This window comes from Motacilla alba, chromosome 3 (genome assembly GCF_015832195.1).
Source record: "Motacilla alba alba isolate MOTALB_02 chromosome 3, Motacilla_alba_V1.0_pri, whole genome shotgun sequence".
NCBI classification, from domain to species: Eukaryota; Metazoa; Chordata; class Aves; order Passeriformes; family Motacillidae; genus Motacilla; species Motacilla alba.
The window spans coordinates 69,616,001-69,632,378 of NC_052018.1; the positions used below are offsets into that span (position 1 = coordinate 69,616,001).

Genomic DNA, 16,378 nt, shown 5'->3' on the forward strand with positions numbered 1-16,378 from the left:
GCCCCCCACCCCTGCAGTGGGATGGGGAGGAGGATCAGAGGGAGAAAAAAAAAGGAAAAAACCCTTATGGATTGAGAAAGGAAGAACTGAGTTAGAATTAATTTAGAATTATTTACACAGAGGCTGGAGATGCAAAAGGGTAAGGGAGACCATCCTGTTGAGTCCTGAGATTCAGAGTGGACCTCCTTACTTTCTTAACTCCTCATGGAACTGAGGAACAGCTACATCCAGTCTTAGTCTCTGACTTGGTCAACGATCAATATCTAAAGGATTTAGCAGCACTTAATCATTGGCTAATTTAACATTTACAAAGTGATGGGATTTACTATAGTTGCTACAGTGACTTTGTAATACCTCCCAGACAGCAACATTCGTGCTATACTGGCAGAAGAGTATCTAAGTCATCCACACATGCACACTGACACAAAGAGATATATTTATATACAGGGATATATGGGTATCAATGTATAGAGGCATACCCGTTAAAAATCCCCCTGGAGTTCAGTGAAATGCTCGCTTCAGATATCTTGGCATTTCTCAATGGGAAAGGGTTGAGCCTCAAGGGAAGGAAGGTTTCAGCCCAGGCCCTGTCATCAACTTTGGGTGCTGATCTTCAGAACTTTGTGAACTGGAGCATCTGTGAGCTCCGAGAGACATCCTGCTCAGGGAGTCTCTGGTGGCAGCCTGCTGTGGTCCAGAAGAGCCAAAGGGCTTCACTCAGGACCAGTTTTCAGGGTTCTTTAGATGTTTGGCTTCAGTCATCCATAAATTTCCACCCTGAGCACAGTCTTGGTTGTTAATTGCTGGAATTTTCAAAAATCCAGTAACTATGGAGTCTGTTCCACTCATGGTACAGTTCAGGTAAGGAATGTTCCAGGCCTGTCAGGAGATGACTGGCAACTGCTGTTGTCATTCCCTCCTTGATCAGGCATAAGGGGTTCCTTCCCACGGTCAGTGTTGCTCTCACCTTAACCATGGTGGGACTGGTTCCTGGGCCAGTCAAGGGACACTTCACTGCCCAGCTCATTACAGAAAGGCCTGATGGGGTTTCTGAGGTACAGCAGCCCTGAGGAGGGGGAGGAATGCACCACTTGGAAGTTGGGGAAGGAGAGAAGTAGCTTTGCTCTTCAGAGTTTCCCTGTTTCAAGCAGTTATTATTGGAGTTGATGTTCATTACTGTAAAACCATGCTGCATTGGATAGTGTTAGGATAACTAGGATTTTTAAGAAGTGGGGTTTTTTAATACTGAAACAGTAAGTGTATGGTTTCTGTGCAGGGTTTATTCAGTTGTCAATAAATACTATTGTAAAGTTACTATTGAGTAATGTATTCACACTGAGGAGAGGAATAATGATGCCTCCTCTAAAATGAGAACATATGTCATCCGTAGGAAAATGCTCTGGACTGTACATGTGTTGTCTTTTTGTAGGCCCAATCCTTGCATGGTATTTAAGGAAGAATCTGTCTCAGCCTTCAAAGTACCACAAAATGTACAAGATGTAGGTATGGCTGCATTGGCAGAAGAAAGAAGGATGAGCCAAGGGACCTCAGATGTCTTCTGTGTTCTATTTTAAAATTATTTTTATTATTCAAATAAGAATATAATATCTATATATTTATTATTATTATTATTATTATACAAGTTTTAATTTTTAATATATTTTTATTATTCAGAGTGTTTTAGGAATATTAGTGGCTTTGTATACAAGATAAAGAAATGTTTTAAAATTTGTTAAAATGTATTAAATTTATTAAAGGGCTTCTTGAATCTGAAACTACTTAAGAGGATCTGGCAGTGCCTGATAAAGCCAGTCTTGTTTCACTTGAGTAATTTTTTTTCCTTGTTTACTACTCCAGCTGCTCTTTACTATGTATCACCTGGAATCCCTGTTATGAATAAAAAGTAAATCTTATCAATATTTTGCAATAGCTGTGACAAAAAAAATGCATAATTTGTATATTCTCTGGTATTTCTGTGTAGTTGTGTACAATAGTTGTGTGCTATCTCAACAGTTGCAGAATTAGCTACCAGTAGAGGTCAAAGACAGAGTGAACAGCAATTCTGTATTTTGAGGAGCTTAATTACCCTGCCAAATAATCATCACCACACATTCAAATGGAAATCTGTCAAAAAGTTGATAACTTGTTTTAGTGATTATTTACCTTGGCTTCATTGACTCACTCACACAAGATTGGAATAGACATTCCCAGCCATCACTTCTGCTTACTATTTCTATTAAGCAACTCTTGGTTTCTGTCATAAAATGGCAGGTAGGCAGCCTACATTTATTTAGTGAGGGCTCAGGGTGGCTTTTTGTCTGTTCACTTGGCTTCCTAGCAGTCGTAGGAAGAGGCTGTTCTAGAGGCTTGTTGTCCTGATTAAAAATGTGTTCTCATTTCTAGCCTAACCTTAACTTGCATCTACTTTATGCCCTTTAATTCTTAAGGCTTTCAGTCAAAAGGGTCTTTCTCCTCCTTCAAGTACTTCTTCAGCATGTAACCATAGAGATCAAAGGTGTCTGTTTTAAATTTTTGCTTTCTTAAGTTGAGCTCTTCAGGTACTTCTAACTTCTAGTGGAAAATAGGTTTTCCATTTCTAGAAAACAGTTTAGGGTTTTATCTATAGGTCAGATGGCTATAAATGTAAACAGTGTTCCAGTCTCCACTCATTCCGTCTACTTTTCTTCCTCTATTGGAAGTACCTTCTCTAATAAAGTCTTCCTTTTAACCACCCCTTGTGAAAGGCCTGTAGTGTGCCTGCATTCTTGGCTCTCTGAGCAAGATTTGTGCAGGAACATGCTTTTAGGTTTAATTGAAATCCTTGTCTAACTGGTTACAAACAAGTGCTATCCAAAGAAAGTTCGTGAGTAGGAAGCTTTGTTAATTTTTTGTAAAAGTCTTAGATAAATGCTAATTATAAAATGACCTCAGAAACTTGAGAAGGAACAGACAGACCTGCTTTTAGCACTCCAGGTGGATTCATTGCTAATTGTGTGTTTTAATTGATGGCACAAATCTTATTGAGTAGGAAGTTACTCAGTGTCGGGCTTCAGCTACAGGGACTAATCAGAAAGCCCCACACATTGTGTGTAATCTCCTGCCACTTTGCTGATGCTAGTGCCCTTTAAGTTGTTATTCCTGTTACATTTCTGGGGGGGAGGGTGGCAGCTAAAAATTGGCCCATTTGGATTTGTGAGAGTCAATCTTCCACTAGTGAACAATTATGCAACAGATTAAACCCCAGCATTTTCTAGAGTCTGCTTGTATGCCATCTGTTGTCCTGTGGCACAGCATGTACTTCTTCAGGCACTGGCCTAATGGAACCAAAATATGGGAACAAGCTATGAGGTGAAGTTTAGCTAAAATATGGAACTTTCCTAAGAAAGGATATTGTCTGGAATCTGGTAGTCCTGTCTGTCAGGGAGTAGCCTGCTTGGTCACAAAGTTATTTCAACTTTTGTAGGTATGTAAAGACTTACAGACTGGTGGCCTTGGAAACTGAAACTCAGCAGGTCAGGTTTGGCACTGGCAGTAGATGTGCAGTCCTGCCTCAAATGCCAGTTGTCCCCCACCCATACTAAGATCTGTAAGATCTTAGTATGACATGGTTTTTCATGGATAGGCCACCCCCACCATAGAACAATCCCCCAACTTTTGATGGACACAAAGTAAGCTGATGGTATTTTCCAAATTAATTGAGTTTTTTTTTAGGGTTTTCAGTTATTCTGTAGACAGATGTCTGAGTCATCATGAACTACTGATGAGTAGCCCTGGAATTGTATTATTGTATTTTGACACTGGAGCCGAGGACAAAGACGACCAGTTCTGCCAGAGCTGGCTAAATTAAGGTTTTCAACAGTTATCCTCTAAATTGCCCACTGGGTGGAACAGCCAGGAGAGAGCAAGTAGCCTTCCCTGGGAGCAGATTTTTGTTCTAAGGCAGCAGGGATTGGTGGCCAGTTTTCATCAGATAAAGGTGCTATACTCTGCATCCCCTGCCCTGCCACAACCCCACCCCTTCCCTCCACAAAATAAGAAAAGGAAGCATCAGTTTGTGTTGCAAAAAGATTTTGCTTTGTTTCTTTTGACTTTTCTACTGATGCTTTGACCATTGTTCCCAGTTTTGTCTAGAATTGTGCAAGTATTATATAATTAAGGTGTTTTAGGGTATTATTACTCTGTTACTACTGCCCCTTGGCAATTCAGAAGGACCCTGCTGTCCTATTTCTTCTAAGGAATGTTGTTGATGTAAAACAAAATGGAAACCTCTGCCTGCAGAGGTTTTGTTCTTTGAATCTGTAAACCTTGTATAAAAGCTTGCCTGCCTCACAGAGTATTGTAGAGACCAGGGGTGCACATCTTGGCAATTTCTAGCTCTGGGGTGAAGTAGGTACTGCAGGGAGGTCAGGTAGTTCTGCTTGCAGCAAAACATGTAATGCAGATGAGCTGTAGCAGATTACTTTAAGTGAAGTAGATTAAAAGGGGGAGGGAGCTGCTTTTGCTCTTTGGTTTGTTCTTTTTCTGTGTGTGTCAGCATTCCGTGAATACAAATCTTTATATTGAGTTAATTCCTTCCGTTGTGTTTGTTTGGATCTTTTGCACAGCGGCAGAGAAGAAAAAGGTATTAAACCTCAGGAATATGATTGCAAAATCACAGGAATAGGCAGAGATAAAAATGTGTGGGTTTTTTTATTTTGGAGGAGTGTTGCTTATCTTATGAAATGGATTAGTTGAGAATATTCTAAATAACTTCTGCTTGGCCTACTTAGTTCCATTCATTGATTTATTCAGGAAGAAAAAAAAAAGAAAAAAAGCTGCATTGGTTGCAGAAGATACAAAGCCCAGCTTTCTGTGGAGCTCACTTATTTTGGCTGTGTCCAGTGGAGGTGCTCTGGTGCCTGATACTGCAAGTAAGCCTACACTGCTGTGTTTCTCAGTGCAGGCACTAATGAGTCTTTGCTTTGTCCACTGCAGTTGCATGAAATGTGGAGACTTAATCACTTTGTGGACTGCATATTATGTTAAATTTCACTGAAAATGACTGGCAAATTCAGTAGTTGATTGGAGACTCATCAATAGAAATATGTTTAGCAAGACTGTTTGTTGACAGAATCAAGCTAAATGATCTCTCACTCTTTTCATCTCCTTATAATGAAGCAAATATAATTAACAGCTAATTTGACATTTTATTGAGAATCAGTCTCATGGGAAGAAGAGGTGCACGTTCATCTTTATCGTTTGGGATTTCGAAAAACTTCAAGAGCTGTTGGCTGCTTCTGAGGTTGTTAAAATCTGAGCAGGGTCAGCAGGCTGCCTGTCAGTGGTGACCTCTTTCCATGGCCAGCTCAGCAGGACACACACCTCTGCATTTTTAGTCGTGTCTTCTAATGGCACAGCTTTGTACTCTACATATGCACTTGTTTACTTTTTCCTGTATCTCTCCCAAACTTTGATCTGTTGCTGGTTCTCAGTCAAGCCTGACAGACAGGTGGAGGTTGACCAGCGCTTTCACCCATTTCATGGAAATTGGTGACTGAGAATCCTGTGAAAGCTTCCTGAAGCTGATGCTGAGGTGAGAATCTTTACCAGTAAAAGTACAAGTATGGTCAGATGTCAGAGAATTGTGTGTAAGCCAGTCCTTACAAATATCAGAGCCCAAGAAAGCTTCAGTAGGAGCTTACCATGAACAATGTGACACAAGGTGCTGGCAGACTGGAGGTAGTAGACTTCGAGCTAAAGTACTGCTGACAGCTGCTGTAGAGAATTCAATGAACCTCAGCAGCTGAGGGAGGGCTGCTTGCTTTCGTGTTTTTGTGGGTTTTGCTGTGGATTAACAGGTAGGCTTTGTGTGTTTGTCTCAGGTTCTACTGAGAAGTCTTGGGCTAGCTAAGTAATGCAACCAAGGTGCAGTTTTGAATAAGTAAGAGTTCAAAAGCAAGGTAGGCAGTGGTAGTGTGACCTTTGGATTGGAAAGCTTCCTCTCCTCCTCCATGCCTTTGGTCTGTGACACTTTCAGGGTTTATAATAGAATGTGATATGTAGCTTTTTTCTTTTCCTTTTTTTCACTCCCTTCACAAACTACAGTGTTTGCAGTTTTTTCTTGTCTTTGAAATCAGAAAATGTAGAGATGTAATTGTCTTGCACAAGCAGTTCCAGGTGAGAGTGATGTATATGATATTATACAATCCAACACGGAAAATTTTGGCCTAAAAGTGCACAAAAATAGAATGGAAGATAAATAGCTTTGGTCCTCAGTGGCAGATATTGATTGCTTGTCTAAATTGTCACTATTGACTTTGAGGTCGGCAATGTTTTCTCTTAAATTATGCTGCATCAGAGAACATTTATGCTCATATTAGAATTATCCTTATAAATTAATACTAGCCTTAGTATTTTTCCCTGTACTTCTCACTTTATCTCCCTTTTTTTAAATAGTGCAAGTTCAGAGAAACACATATGAGTCTGTATTTCTGAAATTTTAGCATTATTCCTGCTTTTCCATAGGAAATAGAAATCTTTACTAACAAGCAAAAAATGTTTTGTCAAAGTAAGCTTGCTTTTTTTTTTTTTTCATTTTCAGTGGTTTTAAAAGTAAAATGACATAACTCTTGGGACAGAGAAGACAGACAATCTTCTGAATATAGACCACTGCAATGCTGTTCTAAAAGCAATAGGATATTAATTCTGAAGCATCTGTTATATTAACATTGTTCCCATGTGGATGGTTCGTAAGGAAAAGCTTCACTCATTTTAAAACATAAACTAATTAAAAGTATATTTGATTTGAGTAGCTTATTTTTAGTTAGTTTTTTTAAAATTCATTCAAGCTAACTTATGCTATTTTGAGTCAAGTCACCCCATAGACTTGTGCCCTTAGTTTTATTTTTCTTTAATTTTGATTTAATGGAATGGTTCTGCTTTTTATTAAAAGTGATGTCTTAAAAAAGAAATCTGTGCAAACAGTACCTCATCTGCAGTCTACAAGTCTAGTAGTCATATTAGACCTATGGACTTTATACTGGAAGACTTGGAGTTAAGGCTGAAGAATAATCAAGGGATTGATGAAGAACAAGGGAAAAAAAGGGATGTGTAAGTAGGAATTATGTAACTACACTGGAATTTGCTATAGTGTTATACTTTATAAACATATGTCTGTCTCAGGTATCACTGCTGTCTTGGGGAGTTGGTGATTCTTGGCTATGTAATGACCTATGAGGACATACAGAGCCTCTAGATAAATGATACTTACCTGCATAAAGGAAAACTAAATTGGTATTTTCATTGAACAGTGTGTTTGGCTTACAAGTTTCTTCAGATGTTATATAGGGCGCTAGATTTGCTGCTCTGTAGCAAGCAAATCATATTCCTACACCTTGCCATCAACTCAGTTATGGTTGTTGTAAGAGGTGCAACAGGTAACCTCAGTGAAAAAATGAAGAATGTAGCTAATGGCTCGTTGCTCATTGGGATTTTAGGTAGTTCTGAGCCTTAGTTGATGGAAGCTTCTCTTAATAGGTTAGTGTTCACCTTAAGTAATTGATAATCTTATAGCTGCTTTCATTTAAATAATAGTGGAACTTAAACTTCTTAAAGAAAATCAGTGTTTGCATGCTTAGAACTAAAATATTTAGTGGGAAATAGAATGGGAAAGGTTTACCTGTGGAAACATCACTCTGTAGTTTTTCTGCTTTTGTATTTTTCTGAGAATCAATTCCAGAGCAGTTTTATTTGGCTTTTGGAAATAGTCCTAAAGAATAACAGCAAAAGTTCTGAAATCTTGATATTGATTCAGCATGGAACAAAGCAAGGCCAAGGCCTCTCCATTGCATGCTGCACACTGACCGTGGGATATAAGGCTAGATGGATGTCTGGTGGGATTTGGCACAGCAGTTTTTGTGGCAGATGCTGTGAGGTCCTAGGTTAGTGAGCAGTGTAAAGGAACTCATCTATTCAGCTTCAAAGTGGAGAAAGGGGATGCTGGTACAGAAGGTAGAGTCTGGATAATAATTCAACTCCTTCTAGTGGGAGTTCACAATACAGACTTGGCAGTATTTTTAGTCTCTTAATTAGATTCTAAAAAATCTTGTCTATGCTCTAGGCAGTTGTTTAAAGTGCACTCACACTTACATTTGTTTTCTTTATCTGCAGCCCAATGAAAAACAGTGAGATGAGAGGGAAGTAATCCTTTGCTAAAGTTAAATACAAATCTGTCTTAACTCTAGGATGTCTGATAGATTAAATGAAACAAATTCACTTTAGCTACTTGCCTGACTGTTTACAGACTCTAAATCAGAGCTTCTCAGGTCTCTATCTGGTCGTAATCCTGCTTGAAATCAAGTTCAGGTTTCATGATCTCTAAATTAAAACAGCACAAGCTAAATCCTGGATTACAAATGTTGGCAATGGCATCCAGCTTTGAATAAAGCCAGAGCATTCCCCTGTGTAGGGATGTAACACCCTCTGTGAAGGCAGAGTGGTATTCCACTTCAAAAGGTTAGAAAAAATAGTCCTTGAGATCCCATACTGAAATTGTGAGGCAGAAAGGTGGTCCTAGCAACTTTAGAAAGCAGGGGGAAAGTGGGCATGTGAGTGAAAGTTTTGGCGTATTGAAAATATTTCTCTGATTCTGAACCAAGAACGCGAAAGTAATTCTGCTGCTTGTTTTTAGTGGTTTGGTTCTCTTGCTTTTGAGATATCCTTTAATCCCAGAATTTCAAAATGGTTTGGGTTGAAGGGACCTTAAAGGTCATCTAATTGCAAATCCCCTGCCATGGGCGGGGATGACTGTTGCTAGACCAGGTTGCTCAAAGCCCCATCCTACCTGACCTTGAACACTTCCCAGGATTGAGTCAGCCACAACTTCTCTGGGCAACCTTTGCCGGTGTTTTACCACCCTCTGAGTAAAGAATTTCTTCCCAACATCTAATCTCAGTCTCCCGTATTTTAGTTTAAAACCCTTTTCCCTTGTCCTATCACTATCTGCATTGCTTCCCCTCCTTTTTGTGAGCCCCCTTTAAGTGCTGGAAGGCTGGAATTAATTATTGCTTGCGACTCAGGCTTGTAGTAATATGTGCATAAAGTAAATATTTGTCACTTTCTACTTCTAGGTCCACTGTCCTTCTTTCCTCAATGGAAGCTGAAGCATTATGATGTTATTGTAGGTGTTTTGTCAGCTCGACACAATCATGAACTACGCAGTGTTATAAGGAGCACATGGTTCAAGCACCTGAAACAACATCCTGCCCTGAACCAACGGTAACCTTTGCTGTTCTGTAGTTTGGGCCTGGGGGGCAGGAAGGCAGGACTGTCATGCTGAAATATCTTGATTTAATAATTTTTGTTTTAAAGTGTTTCCTAGCTTATTTGTTTGTTTTTTAGCGTCTTGTATTCTGATAGATTTTTAAAAAGTCTGCTTAATTGCATATAAGAATACTTCTTGCCTTGGGCTGTAACTACTTTTTATAAACACTGCTGTTTGCTTTTGCAATTACTTGCCACTGTTTATTAGTGATGTATAAGCCTTTCTCTTTTTTGTGCTGCAATGTGTGCAACTTGAATCCTTGGTAGTCCAGGATTTTTGAAAGCAGGCAGGATTGCATTTGGTGAGAGAGCCACGAAAGCTCTTGCAAACCGCCTCATCTGTAAAGTTCAGGTTTATTTCCCACTGAACCAGGTGCACCAAACTGCTGCAGTGTGAGTGGCCCTTCCTGATTGCTTGCATAGACCTGATGGTGTACAGACAGGTCTGTTTTTGCTGAGAAGCTCTGCTGCAGTTCCCCAGAAATGCTGCCATCCTCACACCTTGGTACCTGCCTTGCACTGAGAGCATTTTGCTGTTCCCAGATTTGTGTCAGCATGCAGCCTGGAGTGCAGCATAGCCACCTCAGTCATCTAAAATTGTGACCTTTCATAGCTTATATGGAGTTCTGGGAGGGCATTTAGCTGCTAGGTAAAAAGATAGGCAAAGGTGGATCCTTGCTCTTTGTACTTACTTGATGTCTTCTTACTATGGAATAACCATGGAGCTGGAGGGGAACCTCTTGTTTTGCTACAGCCCAAAGTTGAAATATTATATTGTAACAGATAGTCTGGAATCCTTGTTCCTCCTTTGATGCTATGTGTGTTTTTTCTTGCTATTTTTTTCATTGACTTTTGAATGTGTAGTATTTAAACAATTTTGAATTAAGTAACAAACACAGTCTAGAAGGGGCAGGTCTCTGGGATCCTTCACTGTTGCCTTAGGTCTTTTTTCTGTTTAGTGTGCTGGCTGTCTTGTATCTCATTTCTAGCTGCCAATCTTCTTGCGACCTCATAATGTAAAATGTTAATGTGGATTTGGAATTGAGCTCCTATGAGGGGATTCATGGAGTTGCTCTGCATACCACCTGTCATTGCTGATTTTTAAGAGGTTCAAAATCTTAACCCTGTGAAAGACAGGTCACGGTGATAAAATTAAGTCTGTTGAAGATGGAGGGAGGAGGGAAGAGAACTGGTGTTAATAAAAGCAAATTATTTTAGTGTCCTTGTGAAGTTTATAATAGGTGCGCATGGTTGTGCTGTGCCAGTGAAGGACAGAGAAGACCCTTACTCCTGTAAACTTCTGAACATCAGTAACCCAGGTATAGAAGTTAACTTTTAAAAATTCTGTGGTCTGAACTAGATCTAGTCATCTTTCCTGAGAGTAGTTTGGGGAGTTTCATTGAGACAGCTTGTCTTGAAAACAAATACCTATTAGAACTTGTTGCATAACCTTCCTGTTATGTAAAGTATGTTATGTTAAGTACTGTGTGCAGGCCAGAAAGGGAGAGATTTTTGGGCATGTGAAGGGCAGTCCTTTGACTTCTAATGGATTTGCATTTTTCTTATGCCACCAGACAGTCTCTCCCATATACAATACATTTTTACTTGATGTATGTGTTAAATGAAGTTGGAGAGAGACAAAATGACCTGGCATAGAGTCAAATGTGAAGAAAGTAGCAAGTCTTGAGTGTCAGATAGACTTCTCTGGTGACAGAGTGAATGATCTAAGCAAGTCTGGCTGATTGGTTTTGCGGATTCTGCTTTAGAGAGAAAACAATTAAGAAATGTAAAATGGAGGGAAAAAAATAAAATGCCATACAGAAATTCCTAACTAAAATTGTAAATTTTTCCTGTCTGCTTTTGTATTTTATTTCATTCTTGCTGTTTAATACAAGTTAACTAAGGACTGCTAGGTACCTGAGCCATGATTCAACACGAAATGTAACTTCTTTTATTTTCTCTTTGAATGACAACATCCAGTGTTCCCAAGTATAAATGGTACCTCAGGGCTTAGGTAGGAGATAATGCCAAAAAGCAGACAGCTGAATTAAGTGGAGGTGTGTGCCATTTTGATACATGAATAATTATTTTATTATGCTAATATACAGGTATTCATGCAGTCAAATAGCATTTTTGTCTTCCTGCTGTGGATTTATTGTGTTTCTAATCTTTGCCCTGTGGATATGTAGGCATTGAGTTGCAATTGCCATTAGCCTGCAGATCGCTGTATCGCTGAAATTTTTCTTGCTGCAGTCTGCAGCCCATTGTATTTTCTTTTACCTCCAGTGTTTGATTATCCTTGTGCACTTGTGAGCCATGCTAATTAACCAGAATGCTTTGCATGTAGGCAGTGTGCTTTGTGTGTGTCCAGGAACTATGAACTTTTCTCCCCTTAGCTCCGGCCTTTCCTTTTCATTCAGTTTTGAATCAGGAAATTGAAGCATTCAGTCTCCCTGAGGACATACCTTCTGTGCTGTCTGAAGACAGAATCGTCAGTGTGAACTTCCGTGTGCTTTACCCCATTGTCATTACCAGCCTTGGGGTATTTTATGAGGCTGATGGGGTGGGATTCCAGAGGAACATCACTGTAAAGCTGTACCAGGCAGAACATGAGGTAGAGTGCTGTAGTTATTTTTTGAAAGCATGATGTCTCTTTTTTGTGCATTAAGTTCTTAAAGAAAGTGACATGCTGTGTTGGTGAGTTAGAAGAGAAATCCTTAACTGACAAGTGTATGAATTATATTTTTTTTCTGTTGAATTTTAAATTCTCATGTATATATACAGAGGCACATCCTGGATGAAGAAAAGATGAAATTCCCAAAGTGCTAATCTAGATGCTGTTATGAAAGAGCACTAACACCTAATTCCAAGGCACAATTTTTCGTTTGTGTTTGGATTCTAAATATTGATAGTTATTAAGGAATAAAAATTAAGCTATCTAATATATTTTAAATGCTTGCAGAAACATATATTTGGTGTCTTCAAGCAGAGATGCGGGACCGCTGTAGTTTTTTTCTTGTCTGTCTTCTGGCAAGACATTTTAAGATTTCTAGAAACTGTTATAATTTACTGCTAATAATCAGACTTCATTGATAATTTCCTCCAGTCCCAAGCTGTTATGGGCTTGATAGAATAGCTTCGTGTTTTGTGATTTGGAGGGAAAAAATTTTCGAGCAAGATTATTGCATTTGATTGATTATATTTATCTCGACCAAGAACTTGATAGGCCAAAAAACTTCTGCCCGTGCTACAGTAGGAAGAATTGTAAGTATGACTTCCATGATGAACTTCCAAGGAGTTTTGTTTATAATAGCCGTAATAAAAGTAAAGTTATACCGTAATCAAGTTCTAGAATTCCTTAATGTTCAAAGTCTGATAATTTTATCTGCATTAGTTTTTTAGTTCCAGTGAAGGAGATCAGTTGGTATCATAAGAGAGCTTGCAAACTGTTTTCTGAAAATTGGAATTTGGCAATGCAGAATCTTTATGTAATTTGTTATTATCTAAGAGCTATTTTATGGCCTGTGTAATACAGTAGCACTTTTAATGTGTGTTGTGGTTTTTTAAAATTTTGGTTTTTTCCTGTTGTTCACAGGAAGCCATCTTCAGTGCTCGCTTTAGTCCGCCGAGCTGTGGAGTGCAGGTGAACAGATTGTGGTACAAGCCAGTAGAGCAGTTTATTTTGCCAGAGGTATGTGCAGTATCAGAACTGCCAGCAGTTCTTTTAAGTCATCTGGACAGACTGACTGATAAAACTGGCCTTTGCTTGAGGCAGAAAAGGGCAAGTGAAAACCTCTAGAATGTTAGTTCACAGAATCCCAGAATGGGTAAGTAGTTGCAGGGATATGCTGAAATCCAGTATTTGCTTTACAACATCTTATCACTGGTAGTTATGAAGCATAAGCCTGGAAAATACAAATTGATAAAAAATTACTTTGTCAAATAGTAGCAGCTTCAAAAAACTTACCTATTTCTGATTGAAAACTGTACCTGCTTTGATTCTGTGGGAGAGTTTACCAGAACGTGGTGCTTCTTTTTCCCTTCTGCTTTATCAGACATTAGCACACAAGATAGGGAGGGGAGGATGGCACAGGTTTCTAGGGAACAGCTGGAAAAGAGGTTTCTGCATCTGATGTCTTGGACATAACATCAAGATATTGTGTGTTATGTTTGCGGTGACAGTGTTATTTGGTTTTGGTATGGGGATATGGAACCTACTTGTGGCTGCATAGGAAGGAAGGGGATTAAACACCAAAGGAACAGAATATCAAAGGAAAATACGCTGATGATTTTACAGTGAAGGTTTAATGACTAAAGGTGGGCTCTGAAGGAGAATTCTAGTTAGCAGGCCCTCTCAGGTACAAGGAATTGTTCTCTGTGGACCAGTGATCTCTCGCTAGATACTTCAGCTACCATTTTAGACAGTTTCCCTTAACTGGAATATTTTCCTGGACTCTTGCTGCTGTTTCTGTAAGTTGTCTTTAAGTCTGGGTTGTTTTATTACTAAAGAAATGGTGTTACGAAAGAATGAAGCGAGAGAAGACTGAAGAGGGAAGAGAGGACAATTTGGCCCAGTTTATTCCTTGATTTATTCCCCTGGCTCTAGACTAGTGAATGCATTTGGAAATCTATTAATTTTGAGGGGAATCTGCAGCTGGCTGATTTATCATCTTAGACTTGTTTACTGAATACTGTGCAAGTTGTTATGCTGGCAGGAGACCTTTCAGGTGAGCAGACCACTTGCAGTATTTTGTGCATATGCTTTGGCAATGTAATTTCATACTAAAATGATTAAGGGTTTATTTTACGTTTTTGAAAGGAATATTGGTTACCCAGTAATTTGGTAGTCTAGCATGTGAGCCTTTTCCCTGCAAGACTTTGTTTTGAGATGCTAAAATTCCAGGCAGTTGTAATTTTGCTATAAATGGTTGCAGTTTTCCTGAGAGGCAGATGGGAAGTACTTCCTTGAGGGAGAGAATATTAGTATTCATATATTTCTTTGTGTGGGCTTCCTTAATCTGATGTGTGTCATGCTCTGAATGCTTACAGGGTAACACGATGTTTCTAACATAGATTAATAGGGCTTAAGCACAGCATGCAGTCTCCTGTGATGCTCAGGATGCTGAAGCATACACGATGATTCAGAAGAGGTGGCAATGCCCACGTGTTCCTGTCTACTTGTTTGAGAGCACTAAATTTAGTGAACTGTTGAATTGTCATAGGATGCTGTCTGAGACAGCGTCTATTCTCTGTCGTTCCACCTTGAAGAAGTAATGGATTGTACAGGCTGCTGAAGAGCTTCATTCATCTTGCAGCTGAAGTGCTGCTCTTTCTGCTCGTCTTGGGGAAAGGAAAGGAAATGCAGCATTAGAATAAGCATCTGGCAGGCCAGATTGTGAGAGACAGAATCGATCATTCAGCTCTGGAGCGACTGAAAGCGCAGAACAGCAGAAGCACCAGCAGATAACTAAAACAAACAGGACTCTTACAGACAAGTCTTAGCAGCGCACTTCTTTTGTCAAAAAGCCGTGGGCCATTTGCATGAAGATGGGACTCCGTACTGCACATATTCTGTATTACTAATGGGGAGTAGTTGGAGGAACAAAAAGCACAGCATGGTTTAACATTAGGAAAGGAGTTTGGCAGGGCTGCATTATGTCAGTTCACTTGTTCGGTATTCACTGTAAATGCCACTGCGCTCTGGCAGCAACAAGGCTGGAATTTAAATGGGGAAAAACAGATGATGTAGTCTCAGGTGTGCCACTAATGGTTTTGCTTTAAGCATTTTCAGGCCTCAGCTTTCATTAACTGGCTTAGAGTAAGAATAGCTGAGGGCTAAAGTCATTAGAAAATTTGCTTACGAGTCTCTCAACCTGGAAAATAATGATAGCTTGCAGCCTTAGGACACCTTACACTGAGGTTCACTGGTAGTAACTGATTAAGACTCCTGGTACATTTGAAGTCAGTATCAGTAATAGTCAGTGGTGAGAATTGTAATGTTTCTGCTTGCTGAGGCATGAAAGGACTCTCTTGCTCCTAAAGGACTCTCCTGTTCACTAAGCAACTTTCCAGAGGTTGTGTCTATAAAGAGGACACTGAAGTGTGATTAGAGCCCAATCCCTACAGCAAAAAACATTGGAATGGGAGATGACAGTCACTGCAAAAAGAGAAGTTGAGCCACTAGAAAGAGTCTTAATACTGGTCCATTTATTTTGATAACTGAGAAATAATTAAACAAACAACAGAAAGCTGAGTTTGAGTCAGCAGTGCCCTGGCAGAGATGAGGCCCAGCTGTGTCCTGATGCTGCATTCAGGCACAGCATCCTCAGCTGGGCAAGGGAGGGGATTGTCTTGCTGTGCTCTGCTCTGAGGCAGCCTCACCTCGAGTGCTGGGGGCAGTTTCAATATAAGAAAGAGATTGAACTGTTAGGGAGTGCCAAAGGAGGTCAGTGAAGATGGTGAAGGGCCTTGAGGGGAAGGCATCTGAGGAGCAGCAGAGGTCACTTGGTCTGTTCAGCATGGAGAAGACTGAAGGGAGATCTCATTTTAGTTACAGCTTTCTCATGAGGGGAAGAGGAGGAGCAGGTATTGATCTCTTCTCTGTGGTGACCAGGCACAGGACATGAGGGAATGGCCTGAAGCTGCATCAGCAGAGGTTTAGGCTGGATATTAGAAAAAGATTCTTAACCCAGGGGGTGGTTGGGCACTGGAACAGGCTCCCCTGGGAAGTGGTCACAGCGCCAAGCCAAGGGTTCAAGAAGAGTTTTCCAATGCTTGCAGGCAGAGGGTGTGATTTGGGACTGGTCCTGCAGGGTCAGGAGTTGGATAGGATGAGCCTTATGGGTCCCTTCCAATACAGCCTATTCTGTGATTCTGTGAAACAAGGGGAAGGTATTGAGCATGGAAGTCAGACTTGAATAGACACTGGCTAGCTCCATTATTAGCTTATAAACCTGGCATTTTAAATAATAGATCAGAGACTTCTGAAGTACACACACAGCTGTCATTACACACTGAGGCTGCTGCAGATGCTAAGACCTACTTCTAGAGGAAAGCAATAAAGTAAGCTGAACTATAA

The 16,378-nt window shown here is 39.9% G+C and overlaps 1 protein-coding gene across 4 annotated transcripts in view; it reads left to right on the forward strand.

Annotated features, from left to right (window-relative positions):
* Window positions 1-16,378, forward strand: part of B3GALNT2 (beta-1,3-N-acetylgalactosaminyltransferase 2) — a 28,030-nt gene that overhangs the window by 2,970 nt on the left and 8,682 nt on the right. For 2 of the 4 annotated variants that reach the window (XM_038132445.1, XM_038132442.1), the window contains exons 2-5: window positions 9,108-9,255; window positions 10,519-10,619; window positions 11,721-11,914; window positions 12,896-12,991. In XM_038132445.1, coding sequence (XP_037988373.1) covers window positions 9,108-9,255; window positions 10,519-10,619; window positions 11,721-11,914; window positions 12,896-12,991 — 539 coding nt within the window. Of the gene's footprint in view, window positions 1-5,551; window positions 5,573-9,107; window positions 9,256-10,518; window positions 10,620-11,720; window positions 11,915-12,895; window positions 12,992-16,378 lie in introns of those variants that run through there. The other 2 variants (XM_038132444.1, XM_038132443.1) reach the window with 2 other exon arrangements.